A 22,357-nucleotide genomic window follows, 5' to 3' on the forward strand; every position below is an offset into this window, starting at 1 on the left:
ACACAAGCAGAAATTCTCTTTGGGAGGCACTTAGCTATGCCAAGATCTTATATCCCAGCTATGTCCAGCTTATTGGATGGAGATTGACCCGCTATCATATATATGTAGAAAGGGTTCAAAGAACAAAGTATGCTCAGTGTTATCAACTCAGCCCCCTGAAATACAGGTACATGATATACAGACTGAAGATGGAATTTTAAACAAGGTATTCTGTAGAAAATCCAAATTTGGACCTAGATAGGAAGGGTCATGTGCTATTCACTGTGTTCCTGTTTTGCTGTTAAAGTTATAGGTAAGAAAAACTGATACGCTATTCTCACATCAAACAACCAGTAGATGATCTGTTCAATTATTTTCCCTAGCGGTGGCCAGTGGTCAGTGTTGGACCCAGTCCTGTTCAGTATCTTTACTGATGGTCTGGATAAGGGGATTGAGTCCACCCTGAGTAAATTCACAGATGACACCAAGATGGGTGGGAGTGTTGATCTGCTGGAGGGTAGGAAGACCTTGCATCCCTTGCAGAGGGATCTACACAGGCCAGATTGATGGGCCATGACCAACAGCATGAGGCTCAAAAAAACCAATTGCCAGGTCCTACGCATTGGCCACAATAATCCCCTGCAGCAATGCAGGTTTGAGGTAGAGTGGCTGGAAAGCTCCCAGCAGAGAAAGGCCTGGGGATGCTGATCAACAGTGGGTGAACATGAGCCCAGGAGTGCTCAGGCCAAGAAGGGCAATGGCACCTGGCCTGTACCAGCCATAGCGTGGACAGCAGGATCAGGGAGGTGATTCTTCTCCTGAACTTAGCACTGGTGAGGCAACACTTTGAGTCCTGTGTGCAATTCTGGGCCACTCAATTCAGGAAGGACATTTTGGTGCTGTGTGAGTTCAAAGAGCAACTAAGCTAGTGAAGGATTTGGAGCAGGTGTCTGATGAGGAGCAGCTGAAGGATTGGGGCTGGGGGGAGGGACTCAGCCTGGAGGAAAGGAGGCTCAGAGGGGACCTTCTCACTCTCCACAACTTCCTGACAGGAGGGTGGGAGAAGGTGGGAGTTGGGCTTTTCTCCCTGGCAGCCAGCGTGAGGACAAGAGGACATAGTCTCAAGCTGCACTAGGGGTGGTTTACATTGGACATTAGGAATAATTTCTTCACAGTAAAGGTTATTAGACACTGGAATGGGCTGTCCATGGAGGTGTTGGAGTCACTGTTCCTGAAGGTGTTTAAGAAAGGACTGGATGTGGTGTTCAGTGCTCTGGTCTAGTGGACAAGGTGGTGCTCAATCAGAGGTTGGACTTGGTGGTCTCAGAGGTCTTTTTCAAATTTAATGATTCTGTGATCAACCGGTTAATAAATAACTTCTGAGAATCCTTTGTGATTTTGTGTCAGTAATCTTTTAAGTATTTGTGCACAGGAGTTAATGATGTACTTCACCCTGTTGGCATTAATTCTGTTGTGTTTTTCACTTGTGATAATGTTGTATATAAGGACAGTACTCAAATGTCTTGAAAGTTTTTTTCTTTTTCCTTTCAATATATTAGCAGGTGTGCTCCACTAAAACAAAGGGAAGGTTGTTGTGGAATGCTCCACTTCCCAGTTCAGAGAGCTGCAGCACAAGCTGCAGGTTGTGCTCAGAGTGGGGGGAATGGCCAGAGTCCCCAGCAAAAGGCTGGGACCTGGCAATGACCCTTTGCCTTGACCAAGGGCTCAGGGCCCTAGGGAGCCAGATGAGGGGTGGCCAGTCACCCTGGGACTCTGCAGGAGCCAGGGACAGGAAATGCTAAACATTGGCATGAGAATGGGCACAGCCCAGGGGGGCTTTGTCCAGGGTCCCTCCCCAGGGGCACCAGCTCAAGCTGTTCTGTGTCACTGTACCACAAAGGAACTGGAGTCTGGGACTGTGCTATGGGAAACCTGGGGCCGAGCCGGTGAGAGGAGCTGGTCTGACTGGGAGAGTGTGGGGTGTGCGGGGAGTCACACGGGGCCTGTGGGGTCACTGGAGCCACTGGTGCAAAGGGGCTTTGATCCCAGCAGTACCAGTCTGGAGTGCTGCCAGTGGGACCACCAGAGCAAGATCTGAACAGTCTGACAGGGGAGTTACCAGTTTGCTGAGCCAGGTGGGACCTCAGGCCACTGTCCTGGAAGCTTGATGGCCTGTGGCAAATTTGAGGACATGTGGAATTTAGAGAAAGGTTCTGCAAATGCATTCCCTGCCCCCAAACCATCTGTCACCATTTTGGTGACATGACAATGATTCTCCAATGCAAAACATACCATGAACTGGGGGGACTCCTGGATGTGAAGAAGGTGGGGACTATGGACTTGCGCTTCGCCCCACATTGCTCCTAGGGAACAGCATCCCTCCTCTAACACCAAGTCATCATCTTCACTCCCTGCAGTCCATGTTAAAACCCTGTCCCAGGGAATCCCTTCGATTGGGCAGTATTCCCCACCAGTCTCAGGGGATTTTGGAGCTGGATGGCACTCACAATGGTACCACCATTGACTACTGCTCTTTAGAACTTATGGCAAGAGCTCGCAGGCATTAGAAGAAGAAAAGGAGAAAGTGATTTCCATCCAAACTGATAAAAAATAGCTTTGGTGTATTTTTAGGCCTTCCTCCATTAGTGTTCAGTTCAGAACTAATAAAGTTATTTGTAACAATGAAAATAAGATGTTTTACTTCTACTATGCAGAGCAAATCAAGGGAAGCAAAGGCCTCCTTTGCAGACCAGCAAGGAGCTACCCTCCTCTCCTTCTTGTCACATAGCCACTCACTGGGGGCACTCAATGGTGGCAGTATTACCAGCTGTGGGAAACTAAGACCGGGATTATAGCCCTTCCTAGGAGATTCTGCATCCAACATGTTCCAGCTTTATTCCTCCCGATGCTATTTAAGTGCTCATTATTGGATGCTTAACACCCCTGGGTGTGCTCTAGTCATCACGAACCACTGCATTTCCCTGGGGTCCTGCAGGAACAGGAACAGCATCAACAGGAGAAAGCGGTAACACCTTCCCATATATCTTGGTGTTAAAGCTCCCTTTGGTATGGGTCGAATTAAAAGTCTCATACTCCATGCTGCATGTGAGTACTAAGACCCCCAAGAAAAGATTCCCTCCCCACTCCTTCAGCAATCACTGCTTGTCACAGAGGAACAACTGGCCCATTGCTAGGCTGGAGCTGTGTCTTTCCTAGACTGCAGGTTCTGTGAAATTTTGGCTTTCCTTCCCTGCTGCTTCAATTGCCTGATATGCAATAGGGATACCTAGATACCTTGGCAGTGGGATTGCAGTGTATTTGCAGCATGTTGGTTCTCACCCATTCTCAGAGTCTGGGTCATTGACAACCTGGGTGTCACCCCACCAAGTTGTCAGACTGGCTGTTGCCTCTTCATCTGTCCCCACTCATTTATTAGCATTTAGTTTTGGAAATGGGACCCTTGGATACCATGGTCCTGGCGTGTGCAAGGTGTTCACATGTCTGAGGGAAGCTGAGAGCAGCTCAGTGACACAGAGCCTGGAGGGTGTGAATGTGTTGCCACCCTGACATTGCTCTCACTCTGAGCATCCCTCAAGGCCAGCAAAAATAAGTCCAAACCCAACTTTTTCCTCACCATTGTCTCAGTCTTGCTGCTGCTCCCTCTGTGATACTGCAGACACACTAATCTTTTAGCTGGATAAACACTCCTCCAGGAGTAGGGGAGACCTGTCATGATGAGCACAGCCCAGAAAGAGAGAAGTGTGTGATGAGCAGAGCCACTTCCCTGCACATCACAGAGGGAGGGAGGGGAGTTTCCCCGCCAGATTTGTCCACAACCAAAGGTGTAGGGCCAGTGATGGGACACAAGTGTGCATAGGTTGTATGGGGCCACGAGGAGGGGGCCACAAGGGCAGTAGGGGCAACCTTGGGCTGTCAAATGGCTATGTGAGGCTGGTCGTGCAGCCTTGACAGCATTCTCAGGATGAGGTGGTGCAATTCTGCTCTCAGGAAGGTGAATGATATCCCACCTGGAGCCCACAAAGCCGAGGTGAAGGGTATCCCGCCGTCACTGCCCGAGTGGCCACGTGTGGCCTCTGGCTGTGGTCACTACTCCGGTCAGGAAACTGCCTAGACACGTGCCAGGAAAAAAAACAGGGAAATGTTTTCCTTGAACAATTGTGTCATCGTGAGGGCATGGTTTTGCCGGAACAGCATTTCAGCTGGTGTTTAGCAAGAAGCTGAGGCCGGGAGCCCTGAGCGGCGTAGGGAGCAGCCCCAGAGCGAAACAAAGGGGCTGGAGCGGGGGCTCTGGGAGGCAGCCGGGTGTCCTGGGGCGCTGCTGAGGGTCTCCCCCGCCGTGTTCCCCAGCCGCTTCTTCCCCCCGTCCATAGATGACACCATCTCCCAGCGATCGGGGGTCACTCTCAAACGGGGCGAAACCTCTCTCCCAGCGATCCCGCTCAAACCGGGGGCTCGTCATCCTCCTGAGGGCCACCCCCATCCCTCGTAATCCCCTTCCCCAAAAAGACTTCCCCTCCTCCGCGCCCCGCCCCCGCCCCAAAGGGGGCCGCGTCCCCGCAGCCCCGCCCCGGCCCTCACACAGACACCGCCCCCTCCCTGCCCCCGGCCCGGCCCGGCCCGGCCCCGTCTATCAGGTTCCCAGCTCGGGCACCCAAGCACCGCCCCTCCCAAGCTCCCTCCCTTCGATTGGGCAGCATTCCCCGCCAGTCAGGGGAGCTCCCGTCGTTTACTGGCTGTTGTTGATAGGTCTGGCGCACCACCCGCCTCCTGCGGGCTCTGGCGGGCGCTGATTGGTTCGTGCGGGAGCGCCCCTCCCCGGCTGGGCCGCGGTCGGTGCCGGGCAGGCAGAGGGTCGGCGCCGCCATCGCCATGGGCACTCGCGACGACGAGTACGACTATCTGTTCAAAGGTATGTGCTCAGCAGGACCACGGCCGCTGCACGGCGCTGGGATCGGCCGGGACCAGCGGGCCGCGCGGGCCTGGGGCGTCCGCCGCGGCCTTGGTGCGCTGGGTGGCCTTGTGGGCCCCCGGCCTGGTCTGCCGCCGGGGGAACCCTGGAGGAGAGGCGGGAGAGCCAAAAGGGCCTCCCCGTCCCGCCTCGTCCAAGTCCGCGTGGGCCGCGTGCCGGCAGCTGGGTGGCTGCGGTCCCCGGGGGAGACCGGAGCCACGGCAGGGAGCGGGCGGGCTGGGGCTGTGCCCGACGGTGCCGGTGGTTGTCCGGAGATCGCCCGGACAGCAGCCGGAGTTGCAAAACCAGAAGTTTCGGTGGAGGCTCCTTCGGAGGTCCCCACTGAGCGCCGGTACCGGGAGCCTGGGACCGTAAGGGTGTTAATTTGTTTGTGCGGATGGGTTTTTTGCCACGCCTGCCCTTGTGTCTTCCTCTGACATGTCGGGTTGTCCAAGGCTCTGTGAGGGCTCAGTGCTGCTCCTCCTGCGCTGGCTTCGGGGGCATCATCGCCCTGGGATGTCCCCGGGGTTTCTGTCCCGTGGGATGTCTCCTCAGGCCGGGCACTTGCCTGTCCAGAGGCTCAAGCTGGCCAATTTCCCGGAGCACCCCACAGCTCTGCCTGTGAGGTCCGAGGAGCAGTGCAGGTGGGTGTAGTACCTTCATCTTTGGTTTCCCAGCCTGTTTTGCCCCGGATCTACAGTTGGTAGAGTGGCTGAAACCTTATTTTCATCTCAAGAATTCACTTTTGGGAAGGGCAGTGCTTAGAGTGCCGTTGGTGGTCTATGAGGGCTCTGGGGGTCACTTGCTGCTGTGACAATTTCCCAGGCATTTGATGTCTTTGTACCTAGATACTCACAAGGGCAGCAGTGATTCCGAGCTCGTGGACCAAAGGAAAGAAGAGTTAATCACCTGTGGGAAATGTTTTAAAGATGTATTTGCCTAATTTCATTATTTGCTTTACAGTGGGTTGAATCTTGAAGACAATGGGGAAAAAAAACCCTTATTTCTTCTCTGCCTATAAAGCAGAAGACCAGCCTGTAAAAATATACTAAACTATCTGAGTCTAAAGTAGTTTCCTTTTGAAGTGTGTTTCCCAGGTGGTTTAATATCCAGGAACTTCAAAGCCTAAAAGTTGTACTTATTTTTTCCTTTCTCTGAATAGTCAACTAGCTAGGGAGAACTGAATTCATCTTTTTAAAATACTTGCTTTGAAATGCATTGTTAATGTTATCTGGAATGAGACTCAACCTGAAGCTGTTTGGTCAGGATCTGTGCTGTGGTGATGCTGGCACACTTTGTAGCCCTTAATAAAAAATGTGTGAGAGAATTGTCCTTTTCTGAGCATCTTTTGGGAGGGGTCATTGTGTGGATTTTTAAAAATAAAAAAGTAGTTAGAGAAGGGTTTCTTTATGGGTTTGATTATTTATCTTTTCCTTCCTCTGAAGCTTTTTGGGACTAGACAAAAAATAATATAAAGGGGACCAAGTGGGATAAGGGCTCTGCTGTGAGACCAAGTCCCCTTCCTTTTCTTTCTACCTCCTTCAGTAGTGGAATTAAGCATCAGGGACAATTGTTGTAATGGTGTCCTGGACTTTGGTTGATTTGTGGTTTAGCCCCTTCTTAGCTACACAGACGACATTTGAACTCTATTCTGTCAGTGTGTGTTGTAGTCAGAAGTAGAAATAATGATGTAGGAGGATCTTAGTCTGGGAAAGTTTATTTTTATTAAATTTAAGGCTTGACTATTTCCCCTGCCACCTATTTCCAAAGGGCAGCGTGTGGCAGGCAATGACTAACTTAAGGTTTGGGAGCACTCTGGGAATGTGAGTGATTATAGTCAAAGCTGCTCTGCTGAACTAGTGGTTCTTTGTTCCCAATTTCCCTTTCTTTTCTGTGTGCTTCCCAACAAAACTGCTTATTTTATTGATCACAACAAAATATGACTTGTTACCAAAGTGCTTGAGCCAGCCTTTGGGGGAAAGAGGCAAACTGTGTGCACGGGGCTGCGTGGGGTAGTGAGGCAGTGAAGAGCTTGTGGCTGTGTTCAGTGATATGACCCAAGTGAAGTCAGCTCTGTCAAGCTCAGTCAAGCTCTGGCTTCTATTCCCAGTTCTTAAAATTATTACAGTCCTAGTTTTGTATCAGGGATGGTGAAAAATCAGGGACTTTTCAGGACGAGTTTTGAATGTGTTGATTTGGAATTGAATTAATGACCTTTGAAGAGCCGTTTAAAATGGTGGAAGCCTTGTACCTATTAAATGTGATCTGCACATTAATTTTGCTCTTGAGAAGATCAGCTATTATCAGTGTTTATTTTTAAAAATAAATCTGAGGTTGTGCAGTGTGTGCTGGCTCATGAAAAAGGCAGGAAAAATCAGCCATAGGGAAAAAGAGCTTTCTTTTACTTTTGTGAGAATTTAGACTGCCCTGATTAGTCTCTGCTTAGCAAAGGCTGTGATTATTAAAAACAAATGTGTATCCTATGAGTCACCAATATCTGTCAACCTTATGTACTTCAGGTTTATCACAAACTCTGGTTAGATGGTCTCTACTAGAGGGAGTCTTAATCTTCTTAATTGCTCAAAAGTATATATTCTTTTCCCCAGACTAATAAATGAGTGTATTTACAATTCTGTCATAAACTTGATATATTTATTTTCCCTTTCTTACCAATGGTGTATGGCACTGGAATTTTAATTCTGACTTTGGCTTGTTTTGTACAAGGGTCTCAATATTCAGGGCAAACATTGAGGGTGGGATTGTGCTGTAGCTCTGGATATTGTAGACACAGGAAGCAGAGTAAGGGTGGTGACTGAGTGGATGGATGGGTAATGTGGTGATGGTGGATAACCCACACAGTCGCAGGGGGGTGCTGGAGGAGGGAGAAAAATCAGGAAATACTGAAGGGACAGGATTCAGGATATAAACAGGGAAGTACATGAGGCTTGTCTGTGTGCTTAGAGCCATCTGAAGATGGCTGGTGCTGGTTTTTGGTTCATGTCACTTCCAATATGAAATCAGTGTGTCACCCTGAAAATTAAGCCTTCCGATAATGTTTTCATAGTTTTAGTTACTTTCCTATGAAAGTTCTGTAAACATAAGTTACCACATTCCTTCTAAGAAATGTCTTTTGATTGACGTTTTGCATGACCAATGTGCTTAGGAAGGTGGTAGCTTAATTATCCAATCCCTGGTCATTGTCCAGAATCTATAAATACTGGAGTCAGAGAATAAAGTGACGGGTTTTTGTTCTGAGAGTGGTTGTGTGAATTATTTTGTGTCCTTTAGTGTCACCAGTGCATCTTTTCCTTACCAGTGTGGCCCTTAGGGCCATTTGTAGAGTGAGTTCCTCTGTTCTGGTGAGATGTGTTTCGGGAGTATTCAGACTCCTAAGCTGTCATTGAGAAGTTTTTTTCCTACTCTGTCATGACTTCTGAATTTGAACAGGCAATAAATATTGTGTGGTGGCCTGTTACCAAATTTAGAAGCTTTCCCAAGATCTAATCACTTAGTCCAGAATGTTGAAGGTACCTTCTTACTCAGCTCCCATAGAAAATAAGTTTGTTGTTCCTTGTCTGCAGGTTGGGCCCCCAGTCTTGGCATCTTTCTGCTGAAAGTGGAAATGCTCTTTTAGTGCTTAAGATTGAGTGTTATTAAGAGGCACTTGGAAATTTTAAGAATGCTCTTTATTGAATTGGGATCTAGTTGCCTTCCTTTAACTTCTGAAAAATGCTCTCCTAGAACCTCTGGTGGAATGTGGGGCAGCACAGTGAAGGGAATAACCAGCCAAAGAAGTGCAGGACTGCTGGAATTTTCTTACAGTGACAGATGGAGTTAATGATCTGAGAACTGTTTGCATGGTTTATGCCCCAAATTGATACTTTTAAAATGTCAGAGCCTGGGAGATGGCTAGAACCTGGAAAGGCTGTGCCTTCTCCAGCTGCAAAGTCATGGGAAGATAACTCCCCTTGGAAACAGTTGGAAGCCTCAGGGGTCTTCCAATCTGGTCTAGCTTGTGTGGTAGATATTCTTACTTTTGGTTATGGTCAGGGCTTTGCTGTGGGATAGAGCCTATTCCAGTCAGCAGATCCCTGTGCAAGATGGGTGACCTCCGCCTGCTCTTGGAAAGTCACATGGAATTAGTGATGAAAAACTGTTTGTCTGGAAAATAAAGCTAACAAAATCCTAGAGTTAGAACTGGTAATAAAATCTTTTTTTGTCTATCTGTTGTCATACCCTAAAAAATGGTTTAGGCTGTTTGCCAGGGAAGGCAGAGCACTGTGAGGAGCTACTTTAAGTTCTCCCAGGTAGGGAGTTGTGGTGCCCTGCCACAACGTGCTGGCTGCCTGTTCCTGCCTCCGTTATGTTTTGCCTGTTCAGCTGTACTAGCACAATTGTCTGTCTGTGCTGTCAGGCAGATGAGATGCTGGCAGGGCTCTCCAGGGCATTTCAACAATGCCCCTGTGCAGCTTGGGAGCTGTCACAGCAGAAAGCCAGGGTGCAGCAGCAGCATGGGAATGTGCTCCAGGGGTGGGGTGGCACTGGGCTGGAGCAGGGTACTGCCAGAGCTGCACCCTCAAACAATGACCTGAGCAGAGAAAAGCTGTAGAAGCACTAAAAGACAAATGTGATCCTTGGCCCTGGGAGAATATTGGTGAGCGCATGCTGGAAGTGTGCAATGAGAAGATTCTTCTGTAGCTGCTGGGGGAAATTGGGAATGTTTTTTTTTTCCCATGTCTGCTTTTCTTTAGGAAAAACAGACCATATGAATGAGGAAGATCAGCAAATCTGTACTTAGAAGTGGAGTAGGAAATATTCCTGAAGTTAAAGAACCTTGCAGAGGCTGGTTGCCTTTCTTCCTTTTGCTTGAGCCAGGACACTTGAATTCCAGAGAGTATGTGAAACACAGTGTTTGTGAGAGGAAGGGAGCATGGCTCAGCTGTTTCAGCACTGTTTCTCTCAGTTGTTTCTTGCTCTCATTGATAAGCCAAAAAGCAGAGGGAGCCTCCTGCCACAAGATGTACCTTTGTTTTCACAATTCCTTTCAGGAAAGCTGGACTTTGTGTGCTGAAGATCTCTCTGCACTTGCATTTTTCTGTTATCATGGCAACACCACGTGTGGCGGCAGAGGTTTATAGCTCATCTCTTACTTCTCATGCAGTCTGCTACAACTTGTTTTGCTGAAAGAAGTTCTGCTTTGCTCTGTATCTTTTGTAGTGTCAAATGTCTCCTGTTTTCCTCTTTCTGTGGTGAACATATTTATTAATTAAGTTATTGAAAAAAAGCACCCTACGTCACTCCAACAGCGACTGCAAGTAATTGTTTACTTACCATGTTTTTGGTTTTTTAATAAAGATAGAGTACACTTACACTGTACAAAGACTTTTGTAGACAGGAGGCCTGTTGCCATGTTCTTGCCTGTAGTGCTTCTTAAAATGTGAGTTGCAGCCTTCCTGTGCCAAAGGTCAAGTGTGTGAGGGGCATCTCTTACCTCTGCCTGCTGCAGTGGTTGGGGCCTCCAAAGCACTGTTTGACTGCCACAGTTGCTGTAGCAATTTGTCATTTTCATCTCTGAGGACCAGGCAGCTACTCACCACAAAACAGCTTGGGGCTCTTCTGGGGTTGGAGAAGCAAGCTGTGTATAGTAAAGACTGTGGTGTTGTCTATGTTGTCTCTTCTGTGTTATCTGACTGTGTATCTCTGGTGGATGCTGCCTGCCAGGCCACACTGCAACATGGGGGTCAGTACTGGTAGAAGAAATTAATTGTGAAAATAACATCTCTCCTTTCAGTCGTGTTGATTGGAGACTCTGGAGTTGGGAAAAGTAATCTTCTGTCACGTTTCACACGCAATGAGTTCAATCTGGAAAGTAAGAGCACCATTGGGGTGGAATTTGCCACCAGGAGCATCCAGGTGGATGGGAAGACGATAAAAGCCCAGATCTGGGATACTGCAGGCCAGGAGCGATACCGTGCCATTACCTCAGCGTGAGTACTGTGTCTTTGCTCAACAGAATTCTAACAGAGATGCTGCAGATAAATATATGGGTAGAGAATGAAACACATTTGGCACACATCACAAAGTCATTGTGATAGACTTCAATGTAGATCTAAGTTGTAAGATAGCAAATACTTTTGTGTTCCCTTGATTAATATAATGAAAATAATTTTTAGATTCTTATGTTACTGTTATAGAAACAAATGACAGCTTAAATCAAAACTGTGGGAAATTCTGTTTGAGTTTTGGGATTTGTTTTTTTTGTCTGCACTGAATATGCTGTGTTCATAATGTAGAGTGTCATTTCAGATGGAATCTGAGTAGTGTTGGTATGAAGTTTTGGTTTAAATGTGGTAGCTTACTGTAACACCCATGGCTTCTGGTCTCAGTTTCCCCCTCAGTCTTGAGATTGAGGGTACTTTTAGGAAAACCTGCAGTCACAAAGTCCCTTGAAATCTCAGTGACTTTGAATTAGTCACAGCCCTGAAAATCAGGTCCATGAGTGCACACATTGAATAGCTAGAAAGTAGGAAGGCAGCTATGATAGCGCTGGCTGTGCAACAGTGTCCCTGGAGGTGAGAAGCTTTTTCACCCGTGGCACCTTGTTAATCCACAGAGTGGTTTGAGGTGTACCTGTTTCTATGCTGGCAAAAGTATCTGGCAGAGGTCAAAAAGCAAACCCTTTGGTCAGGCCTCATTCTCCAGAATATTTTCTGATCAGTGAGGTGATTTTTTGTTGCATTACAGATTTGTATCGGTTTTTAAAGGTAAAAACATGTTTCTGAATCATGCACAGATTGGAGGCATTTAACTCAAGGTAGGGGAATTTTGTTAAGATGGTAGAAAACCAGGAGAGCCTAGAGACCTAAGGAAGTAATCTTAAGGGAAAGGGATGCAGAAGCAGATGTAAGTGACAATTTCAAATTGCATCTTTTCTGGAACTTTTTTGTTTGTGTGACTTCCAGAATTTTTTTTTGTGACCCTTGTTCTTGCTGTAAAAACTGCTAGTCTAGTCTGGGTCAACGGCAACAGGTTTTACTGCTGGGAACTGGCACTGACTGCTGCTTGACACATCACTCAGCCAGTTCAGCCTGCTTGGCCAGCAAAATGCCAAACATCAGGGAAAAGGGAATGTTGTCTGCTGACTTGGTGCCCTGACTCAGTTCAACATGTCAGACAGGTGCTGACAGAACTGAGAAGAAATGGTAGGATCGTGTGAAAGAGAGATATGGATGTTACAGGATTGCTGATACAGATTGGCTTGTGTTGAAATGGGCCCAAATGTGTGTGGAGGGGGCAAACTCTTCCTGGATTAGAGGTTTGTGGATAGTGACAATATAGCCCAGAGTCCCCTCTTTAATTTGTAGGAGGGACAGCAGATATTTGAAGGATCAGGAACAAATATTGACAATTTATTAAGGGCTATTTTCCTTGCAGAAAGTTAGGTTGTAACTTCACAAAAACCTTCCAACTGTACCAATTCTTCAATGCTGAATTTTCCTGCACACGGTTGGAGCAGACCAGACATTTTTAGTCCTGGTTTCTGCAGCCTCTCTAGCATTTTGGTATACATACTGGATTTTTTTAGAAATGCCATTAGAAAAAAACCCTACATTTGGAACTTGGTTTTAGGCTTCAGAACCACTCCAACAACAGTATCTGCATCAGCACAACTTTTTCCAAAGTGGAAAGCATTATAGCAGAGCTAGGGGGCCTGTTTGCTGGTGTGGCTGGTACTCACTCTCACTGAAGGGCTGTGCCTTGTGGTTTCAGATATTACCGTGGTGCTGTTGGGGCTCTGCTCGTCTATGACATTGCCAAACACCTCACCTATGAAAATGTGGAGCGCTGGCTGAAGGAGCTGCGAGACCACGCCGACAACAACATCGTGATCATGCTGGTGGGCAACAAGAGCGACTTGCGCCACCTCCGGGCCGTGCCCACTGACGAGGCCAGGGCCTTCGCAGGTTTGTACTGGGGCTTTGGGGGCCTGGGGGATGGTGCCTGCTGTGATCACACTGTTTTGTCCAGAGCTGAACTCTCACCTCAAGTTTTAGTTTGAACCCTAAAAAAGACGTTTAAGATGTTTTGTGGGGTTTTTTGTTTGTTTTTGTTTTTTATTAAAATATCTTGACTTATTAACTAGCATGTGTCATTGATTTGGGTTTTTTGGGGAATTTTTTGTCATTTTTAGTTTGTGGTTTTCTGTTGTTTTTTAAATCTAGTGGTAGTGCATGTTTTTGAAACAGTGTCCTTGAGCTGCCTGATAGCTGAAGATTAAACACTTCCTCTAACAACGCTAGAAACAGTAAGCAACAATTTAGAAGAGAAAATATCACAATAAAAAAATATAAAACATCACAATACAAAATGTCCTTCCTTTCTAGTGACCTGCTTCTGCTGAGTACATACCAATGTGGACAGCTACAAATGAGTGCTGAACCTTCTCTTAGATGGGGTGGTTGATGCTCTAGAGCTCTGACACATATAAGTAGTGTCATCTAGTCTCACTTAAAGGCAGTGATCATCAGACTTGAAAATTATCATTTGTTGGGAGAAGTCAAGGGGGTTATGTAAGATCCTGCCACTGCATTCCTTCTCTCCTCCTTACCTGGTGGAGCACTGGTCAGATATTCTTTTGCCCTGAAAGGCCTGGGGACATTCGGCTTTTGTGTGGCTGTCAAGCTTGGAGGTGAAGTGTAAATGTACAACCTCTAAAATACCTCTAGAAATATTATCAAGGCTTGCTTATACACACTTTCTGAAGTTTGCTGGTAAGCAAGTACCCTGAAGTATATATAATAAAGCTGCTTTAAATTTTCAGATGGAGGAGAAGTGACATTTATCTAAGATAAGCAAAACAAGTTGGTGGGTGCCCCAGATAGTCTTATTACTTTGGTCACTTGGTTCAGCTTCTTACTCTTTGACCCTGACTTCCTCCTAAGGCTGTTTTAAATTGTTAGTGGTGGTCTAATTGTTGGCTGTTTAAGCTCCATGACTGAAATTTGCCTGTTCCTGGTACCATACTGCTACAGGTATGATATTTGAGTGTTAATCACTTTCTTTTTTAATTAAAAAAAAATTCTTTGGCACTGTAAGAGGCAAGAAGAAAACAGACTGTGTTCCAGAGGGTCATTGTTATTTGGGAGTGGAGTTTGATTAGAGAAGTACAGATCTATTGATCTTTTTGGGATTGCAGAGGAGAATTGTGTCTCTGTAGCAGCTGATGTGCTTTTGCTCAAAGTACCTCTTGCTCAAGGTACCTCTGGGTGTGATCTGTAGCCAAAAGAGAATGATATTTTGTGTTGCTTGATTGAGCAAGGGCTGCAGTGGAGAAAATGTTCTTGCACTTTGGGAAAAGGAGATGTTGCTGACCTGCACCACCAAGGTATTCCTTGTGCAACAGGGAAAAGAAAAAAAATTACTGTAGCCTGGCTGGTTTGGCCTAAAATAAAAGATAAAAACTGCCAAGTAAATGTGAAATAAAGTATTATTAAAGTTTTTAACTGAACCACTTCTTATTTATTACAGAAAAAAATAACTTATCTTTTATTGAAACGTCTGCTCTGGATTCAACAAATGTAGAAGAAGCCTTCAAGAACATCCTTACAGGTATGGTTTGTTATGGATTCAGAGGAGCTGCTGAGGTGGTGGATCATCTTCATGGGCACATTTTGTAGTTTTCTGGAATGTTTTGGAAATGTGTGTTGGGAATGATGGTTAGTTTGCAAGCTTTCTAATCTCACCTGTGTATTCTGCCTCCCACTCCTTTCTGTCCCAGGAGAGGGTTTTGGTCTCCTGGAGGTTTCTGTCTCCTGATGTTCCATAAGTTCAAGCTATTGGAATAGCACTGTTTTAAAGGAACTGGTAATTGTACTTCTGCGTGTGCACAAAATCTTGTTAGTGACGCCCCAGCTATGCTGGAAGTTAAATGTTCCAATATCTTCTCTTGCACCAAAACAGACTGGTACCATTTTCAGACTATTGAACTCTTGTTCTCAGCTGATAGCAAGGGTTATAGGGTTACAGGTGATTGCACCAGCAGCATCTTATGTAGAGAAGGCCTGGGGATTATGGTGGGTAATAGGTTGACAGTGAGCCATGGGCAGGGATACCTCCCACTGTCCTAGGCTGCTCCAAGCCCCATCCAACCTGGCCTTGGACACTTCCAGGGATCCAGGGGCAGCCACAGCTGTCTGGGCAACCTGTGCCAGGGCCTGCCCACTCTCACAGTCAAGAATTTCTTACCACTCTCCCATCTAACCCTGCCCTCTGGCAGTGGGAAGCCATTCCCCCTTGTCCTGGCACTCCAGGACCCAAAGTCCCTTTCCAGCTCTCTTGGGGGACTGTAGATGTTGGAAGTCTGCATTAAGGTCTCGCCAGAGTCTTTTCATCTCCAGACTGAACAACCCCAGCTCTGACTCCAAGGTGCCCAAGAAGAGGCAGAAAGGAAAAAAAAGGCAGTCAGGCTGCCTCTATAGGTAAAAAGCCTGACAGACAAGGAATGGGTTGTATTTTCTGCCCAGCAGATCTGTGTTATTAGAGCCACTAGTGAAGCAACTGGAGTGTGAGGCAGAGCCAACTGCCCAGAGCTGGACCTGGGCTGGTCTCACACTGTGTAGCAGATTCATGGCTGATCTGGGACACTTGGCTGGATCTGAGGCAAGTTCCCTGGCACTTTGAGACAGTATTTTTTATTTTAGTGCTTTGAGTGTAGTTCAACAGTCACCATCAGTCTTGTCTTCCCTTGCAGCGTTGTCCTGAGACTGACCCTGGTTAGAGATGCTGGCCTGAGGCTACTCTAGGAGAGCCACAATGCTGTAACAACTCAAGCTGAGGTCAGGCCTGGGCAAACTGAACTCAAACCCCTCTCTCTCACAGCATCCTGGGCTCCCAGAAGTGTTGAGATTGTCCAGTTTGGAGACAGCATAGGCACACGGATAATAAGACTGAGAAGTCCTTGAAAGGCTGTTCCTAAAGTGATTACACCTGGGTGAGAATTATCCTCTAAGAGAGGAGAAGGAACCTAGGAAAATGTGCTGTGTAGAGTAGTGAGTTGGGAACCACCACAATGGACTTGGCAAAGGGAAGAGAGTAGGAACAGCAGGACAGGAGTTTCCCTATTGGCCATTTGTGTGAGGAATCACTAAAGACTGTAAGAAAAACATACCCACAAAACACCCCCAAAGAGATGCTACCCCAAAGCAAAAGGGGCTTGGCAACAACTGAACAGCTCAAATTCAAATACAGTACTGTGCAGGAGAGAAAGAGGATCTGACAGCCTCTGAGCAACCCTCCTCCTCTCTTTCAGCAAAGATCTGTACGTAGCCAGTGGCAACAAGATTGGCCTTGAGGCCAAACCAGAAGGTTTCCATTTTAAACAACATAAATATGTGCAGATTCTTTAAAAAAAAAAAAAAAAAGCCTTACAAAAAACCCCCATAAACAAGCCCTGCACAGTCCTCACAGTCCGTGATTTTTAATCCTTACTAAAGGCTTTGGGTGTTGATGTTTTGGGCTTGTGGCTGTATGAATGTGACCATAATGTTTACCACAGACTTCCAGGGAAGTACTTGCCCTTTTCCTGTTTCACAATGGAGGGAAGTTGGAACAAGGGTTTATAGTCAGTGAAATAAGTGACTTCAAAACCTTTCCACTTAAAAGACATCTGCTAAATATGCAGTTGAAACAGTTTGCTTCTGACAGCTTTTAAGCTGGCAGTCTCTCTTCAGTGCTTACAGTTTTGTGGATCTGTGTGCTTTCAAGCATAAGTTAGTTTGAGTCAAATAAATGCATTTGGAGAAGTATGGGCCTTTATGGACCCATGCAGCTTTTTCCTGTTATAGTTAGGAAAACTGATGTGTTGCAGAGAGGAGCATTGCTGTTACTTGGTTGCCAGGCAGGTATCCAAGAGCAGAGGTGGGCATCACGTAACTTGTTGCTGCTGCAGAAGTTTCCCAGCATCCTGGTGATTGGTGTTTTTAGAGTATGCTGCCCACTTTTTTTTAATCACAAAGACAATGATTCCCTGTTTAGAGATGAGCATTCCTGCTCCTTTCCCATTAAAAAACCGTTTTAATAGTCCCCATTTTCATTAAGTCATTGAAAAAGGTCTGGATAGGAAGTGATGTTGCAGAAGACAGTGAGGACTCTTGTCTTAATGACTTTTCCAGACAGAGCTGGTGTATTCATTCCAGAACTGGAATGCCAGCCAGATGTTACATGCCACATTTGGTTAGCCTAGATTCCCTTTCAGAGCCCTCAAGTTAAATCTTCTCCTTCTTGGGTTCTGGTGTGTTCTTGGACAGTTTGCTCAGTGCTGTGCCTGTGGGAGACCGTGCGCCTGAGGCTCTGACCTATGTGCTCTCCTTGCAGAAATCTACCGCATCGTGTCGCAGAAGCAAATTGCCGACCGGTCTGCGCACGATGAGTCTCCTGGCAACAACGTTGTTGACATCAGCGTCCCACCAACCACCGATGGACAGAAATCCAACAAACTCCAGTGCTGTCAGAACCTGTGACCTTCTCTAGATGACTCTTGTGCCCTCCACTTTGTCTGTGCTTCATTTAGAAACTTGTGTGCACTTCCTATCTCCTGTGATTCAGTGACTCCCTCCTCCTTCCTTTATTCCATTCCCAAATCTCCCCTCTCATATTAGAGCTTTAACTGTAGGGCTAACATCCCCCTGCCTCTGAAACCCCTTCCATGTGGTGACTTCTGGGCTTGAAATGTAGTCACTGATCTGATAGACATGTTTGTGTTGGAACATCTGCTGCTGGATATTATCCCATGAAACACTCTTATCAAATAGGCTTGTTTTGGTTTTACTAGGTTTTTTTTTTAGTTTGGTTTTGTTGTTGTTGTTGTTGTTGTTGCTTTCTGGGAGGGGAACAATGGGACTTGACTCTACCAGTTGAAGAAATAACTACATTTAGGCAACAAGGTTTTTTCCTCCCATAGTCAGATATCTTTTTTCTTGTGTTTCTGTAAACATGGGGGAGAAATTAAACTAGCTATCCTGCCAAATGCTCTGTTTTCTGTTCTGATGAAGTCTCACAGTGAGGATTTAGTGGCTGCACACACATAAGAAAGCTGTTGAAAATAACCTTACTTATTCAGTAATTACCCCTAATACAGTTAGTCTGGCTATGTAGTTTACTGTTTCCTGCTTGGGAAATCTTTCTCTATTCTTGTTTTATTTGGGAACAATAAAATATGTCTGCATTGCTTTCTCTGCCACCATGAATGCTTTTGCAGGCTTTATGAAGTGGCGTAAAACTTATTCATGGCTTATGTTAATCAGTTAACATTATTGTACAGTAAGTGCCAGCGTATTGATTTCAGAAACCTTTTGCAGCCGGTACAAGTAGGCTTCTTTTGTACTGTAGGTCAGTGTCTGAAAGCAGGATCTGCTCTAGTTCCTGGTTTGTTTTTTTTTTTTTTTGCATGCTGCTTTTTCTAGATCGCTCCTGCCCCTGTCTGAGTGAGTGAGGCAATATTTTCATGTCACATATATACCTGCACTTGTAAGGGTTTTGGTTGTTGTAGAGAAACACAATACTTTATATATTTTGTAAAACTTCTGCAGATCCATAGTACCTGGAACTTTCTCTTCATGATCTTTCACTATTGACCTCTACTAAAATGCATAATATTATGATTTCACACAATAACTACTAACCTGTTGCTTTCTTACCATTTTACTGAACTGCAGACTGTAATTCTTAAATGATTGTAATTCACTGATGTAACAGATTTGTCATCAGCAGGGCTAACTACTCTAATTCTTTGTTGTGCTGAATGGGAAGAATGTTACCACAACTTTGTGTAGTCAGTCTCTTGCTTGCTTGTGCAAATCTCTGATGGCTTTTCATCACTCACTTGCTCTTGCACACTTGTATCCCCTCTCGTTTCCACTGAATGTTCTGGTGGCAAATACTGGGTGAGACGAGCTAAAGGAAGAGCTGGAGACCATCTGCTGCTCCCTGAAGGCTTGTGGAGCCACTTGCAGTGAGTTTTTGCTCTGTATTCCGAGCCTGTACCTCACTGGATGAGTCCCAGCTGCATATTAGTGAGTTTGATTTTTCTTTACTGATACAAAGCAAATATGAAATTGAATTGTGCTTGAAGAGGAAAATCTGACATTCCAGCCTCAACTGTTCTGTCTGGTTATGTAATAAAATTAAGGGCAGTTAACTCTGATGGTTTTTCTTTTATAAGATTTCCAGACCAATGCCTTTAATTTTGTACAGTATGCACTGAGAGGCCTCCAGCTCACAGCAAGGATGGGTGTGGTGTCTGGCACTTCCACTCTTCAGCTTTGTTTAGGGGTTACATTCATGGTTAAAGGATGCATGCTTGCAGCCTAATCCCATTGAATGAGGGCATGAATTCCTCTGTAGGCATCACAGGGCTCTGTCCTAGGGGCGTTCCAGTTCAGGAAGCACTTTTAACACATGGTGTTTACTTCACTCGCATTCTGTTGAGAGAAGGTGAGAACTGAGATGTCTCCTTTTTGGTTGTCCAAGACCAGAACATAACGTGCCGTCAGTGTTCAGACAGCTGACAATGAGAGAACGGAAAATTCTGAAATACTGAAAATATTTCATTTGAGAACAAATGGACACTAGTGGAGCTGGGCTCCTTAATTTTTGAACAAACTTTATATAAAGAAATCAGTTGGATAACATGAGGAATTGTACTTTTAAAAAGATTTATTAGTTCAGGGTGGTGTATTAACATGCTTAATCTGCAAGTCCTGTTCTTAACATGAAGTTTCTAGAATCAGTCTGGCCTGGTGTAAGAAGCCAAGAAGCAGTTTAGCCACTTGCTTGTCTCTTGAAAGATTTTCTTTAGTCTTTGGCTTTGTGGAAGGCTCTAAACATTGTAGTGAAAGGTCAGTGTCTAGGGCTTAAGTGCTGTTAAATTTATGGGTATTGAAGAACGCTTGAACAATTCCATTGTCCAAAGCCCCCTCGGCACCGGTGGACCTTGGACAACTCTGTTGTGGTTGAGATGTGTTGTGTGACTGGGAAATGCCTCTTACCCTTTGCTGGGGGCACCCAGGATGGGGGAATTGTGTGTACGCAGATATGCACCCATGTAGCTGCTGAGAGCACTGGGAACAGGGTGGGGTTTTAATCTGCTGTGGTCCCTCAGTATGAGACAAGGCTGCTTCCCCAGGCTGCTGTGCTGCTTTCCAGGCAGAGCTACAGCCCTTCTGTGGATCTGAGGTGCTCCTGCCCAGACTAAGCATAGGGCTGTTTGTTACAATAGATAAAGGACAGTGGACCAGTTCTGCCAGGTTAGGCCATCTTCCTGTGCAGAGACTGGGAAAATGCTTCTGATCTGGGGTTCCTGGTGTCCTGATGAAGCGTTGTGCACTCCTTAGAAGCTGCATCCACAAACCAGCCCACTACTGTGCTGGAATTGCTGAGGGGGAAGACTTGGAGGAATCCTGAGGAAGCTGGAAATGCTGAAGAGCTGTCTGACATTCAGAGAAGCTCTCCAGTAGCCCAGACTCCTTATGCATGCTTTCCTGATGTGTAAATTACAGACCACATGTAACCTCAACTGGACCATCCCGCAGCTTTGCTGGCTGTGTGTTGCTCAGTATTACTGTCAGGAAAAAAAAAATGGTTACAGCTCTCTTCCATCTGCCCCAAGGGATTTGAGGGCTGAATTTGGCTTTTGTAAAACTCTTGATAACAGGAAAGCTGCCTGTGAAAAGGAGGAATGTGTGCTCTGCTTGCTTTACTTGGACGTTGAGGCTGACTTTCCTTTAACTATTGAAAACACTGCAAGGCCCTGAGTGCTGCCACCTGTGTCAGTAACGCAAACATTAGAGGCTCCTGCTGATGTCTAGAACAGGTCCCTTAATGCAGAATTAGGCAGGAGTCTGTCATTGCTGCCTCTCCTCTTACTGATGGGGAGGGTGAAGGCCAAAATGTGTACATAAAAGTGACTTGGTCCTGAGCACACAAATGGCTAATTGGTAAAATAAAGTTAGTCTGGATCTTCACTGGAACCTGCACAGAACCAGGAAGTTTGGTTTGTAGGAAAGTTTTGAAGCACCATACTTGTATGAATGTAAAAATCCAGTTGATGGGTGACTGCTTGCTACTGTGTTAAAAATATTTCCGTGTGTGCTGTGGAGGCCATCTAGATTCGGTAGAAGAAAGGCAGTTTGGTGCCTTCCTGGCCCTGTAGCAGGTTTAGAGGCAGTAGAAAGATGATGGATCCCAGAGATGCCCCCATTTGGGTGCTGTTCTGTGACTCCCTCTTGACCAGGGCCTCTTGTGTGAGCACAGAGCTCTTGGCTGGGTGTGGTAAGGGTTGGGCTGAGCTGTTATTTGAATCAGTTACTTAATAAAAGCTGTTGGAAAAATGTACAGGAGGTATTTTTCCTCTTGGTGCTTTGATCCCTGTGTGCTGTATTGCTCCAGAAGGTGGAAGTGGGACCTGTTTCTGGCTGAGTCTGAGGCTTGGTGATCATTTCACTTCCAAGCAGAAGGAAGAACTTGCTTAGAGGTTCTTCTGGACTCTGTGGAAGGAAAGAAGATTCCAATGAAGCAGCTCAGTCACTTAGGGAAGATTTTTTCTCCATGAAAAACTAGAACAGTGTTAAAGGTAGGGGCCTGCATTTCAGCTAAGGAAAATAAGACAATTGGAGGTGAAGAGTAACTGTCCTTCAAGTAAAGCACAGTAAGTGGGAGATGAAGGATAGATTCTCTTCACTTACAGACTCTTAAATGTTGTTGGTGATTTATGGAATGTTTCCATGGAATGAGTATCTCCAGGGCTGTACTGTTTCAATAAATAACAGCAATTCCTATTTTACACTGGTCAGATAATGCATGGTAGTGTTGACTATCAGGCTTTGTAGGCTATAAGTAGTAGTGGGCTTTTATGTAATCCAGAAGAGAGGTTCCTTTCATTTACTTTTATTCCTGGTTCCTGTGTTAAGTGCAATTCACTTTGTAAATAAACACATCACTCGATTTTTGTGCATGGTTGTGATGTATTGTGGATATAAAGATTTCCAAATCATACTGTCTGTGTAAAGTTCTGTTCCAGCCACAACTGTAGAATAAGATGGGAGGGGCTCCCGAGCCAGAGCGCGGGCTGGGGCGGGGATGCACGCCCCTGCCGGTGCCCCGGGGAGCGGCAGGACGGGACAGCCGCTGCCCCCGGGGCTTGTGCCCGGCCGCAGGTGCCGCGTGGGGCGGGGTCCCGGGGCTGGGGGCGGGGTCAGCGTCGGGCACAGCGGGGGGCGGGGCTGGGGCGGAGCAAGTGGTGAAGGGCAGGGCCCGAGGCGCCGGGAGGGGGCGGAGCTTGGCCGCAGAGCCGCTATTGGCCGCCGGCTGTTGCCAGCGGGGTCGCGTTGCGACGCCGTCGGGTTGCCCGCAGTC

General features: G+C 46.3%; 1 protein-coding gene across 1 annotated transcript; it reads left to right on the forward strand.

The window, feature by feature from the left end:
- Window positions 1-4,785: 4,785 nt before the first annotated feature.
- On the forward strand, window positions 4,786-21,997 carry RAB11B (RAB11B, member RAS oncogene family). The gene is made up of 5 exons (XM_005531363.3): window positions 4,786-4,909; window positions 10,740-10,935; window positions 12,719-12,912; window positions 14,477-14,557; window positions 17,321-21,997. Exons 1-5 carry the CDS (start codon window positions 4,870-4,872, stop codon window positions 17,464-17,466), a joined length of 657 nt encoding a protein of 218 aa, XP_005531420.1. The 5' UTR covers window positions 4,786-4,869; the 3' UTR covers window positions 17,467-21,997.
- Window positions 21,998-22,357: the final 360 nt, after the last annotated feature.

Source organism: Pseudopodoces humilis, chromosome 28 (genome assembly GCF_049639895.1).
Source record: "Pseudopodoces humilis isolate 2021_Gansu_Grassland_sample_001 chromosome 28, ASM4963989v1, whole genome shotgun sequence".
NCBI classification, from domain to species: Eukaryota; Metazoa; Chordata; class Aves; order Passeriformes; family Paridae; genus Pseudopodoces; species Pseudopodoces humilis.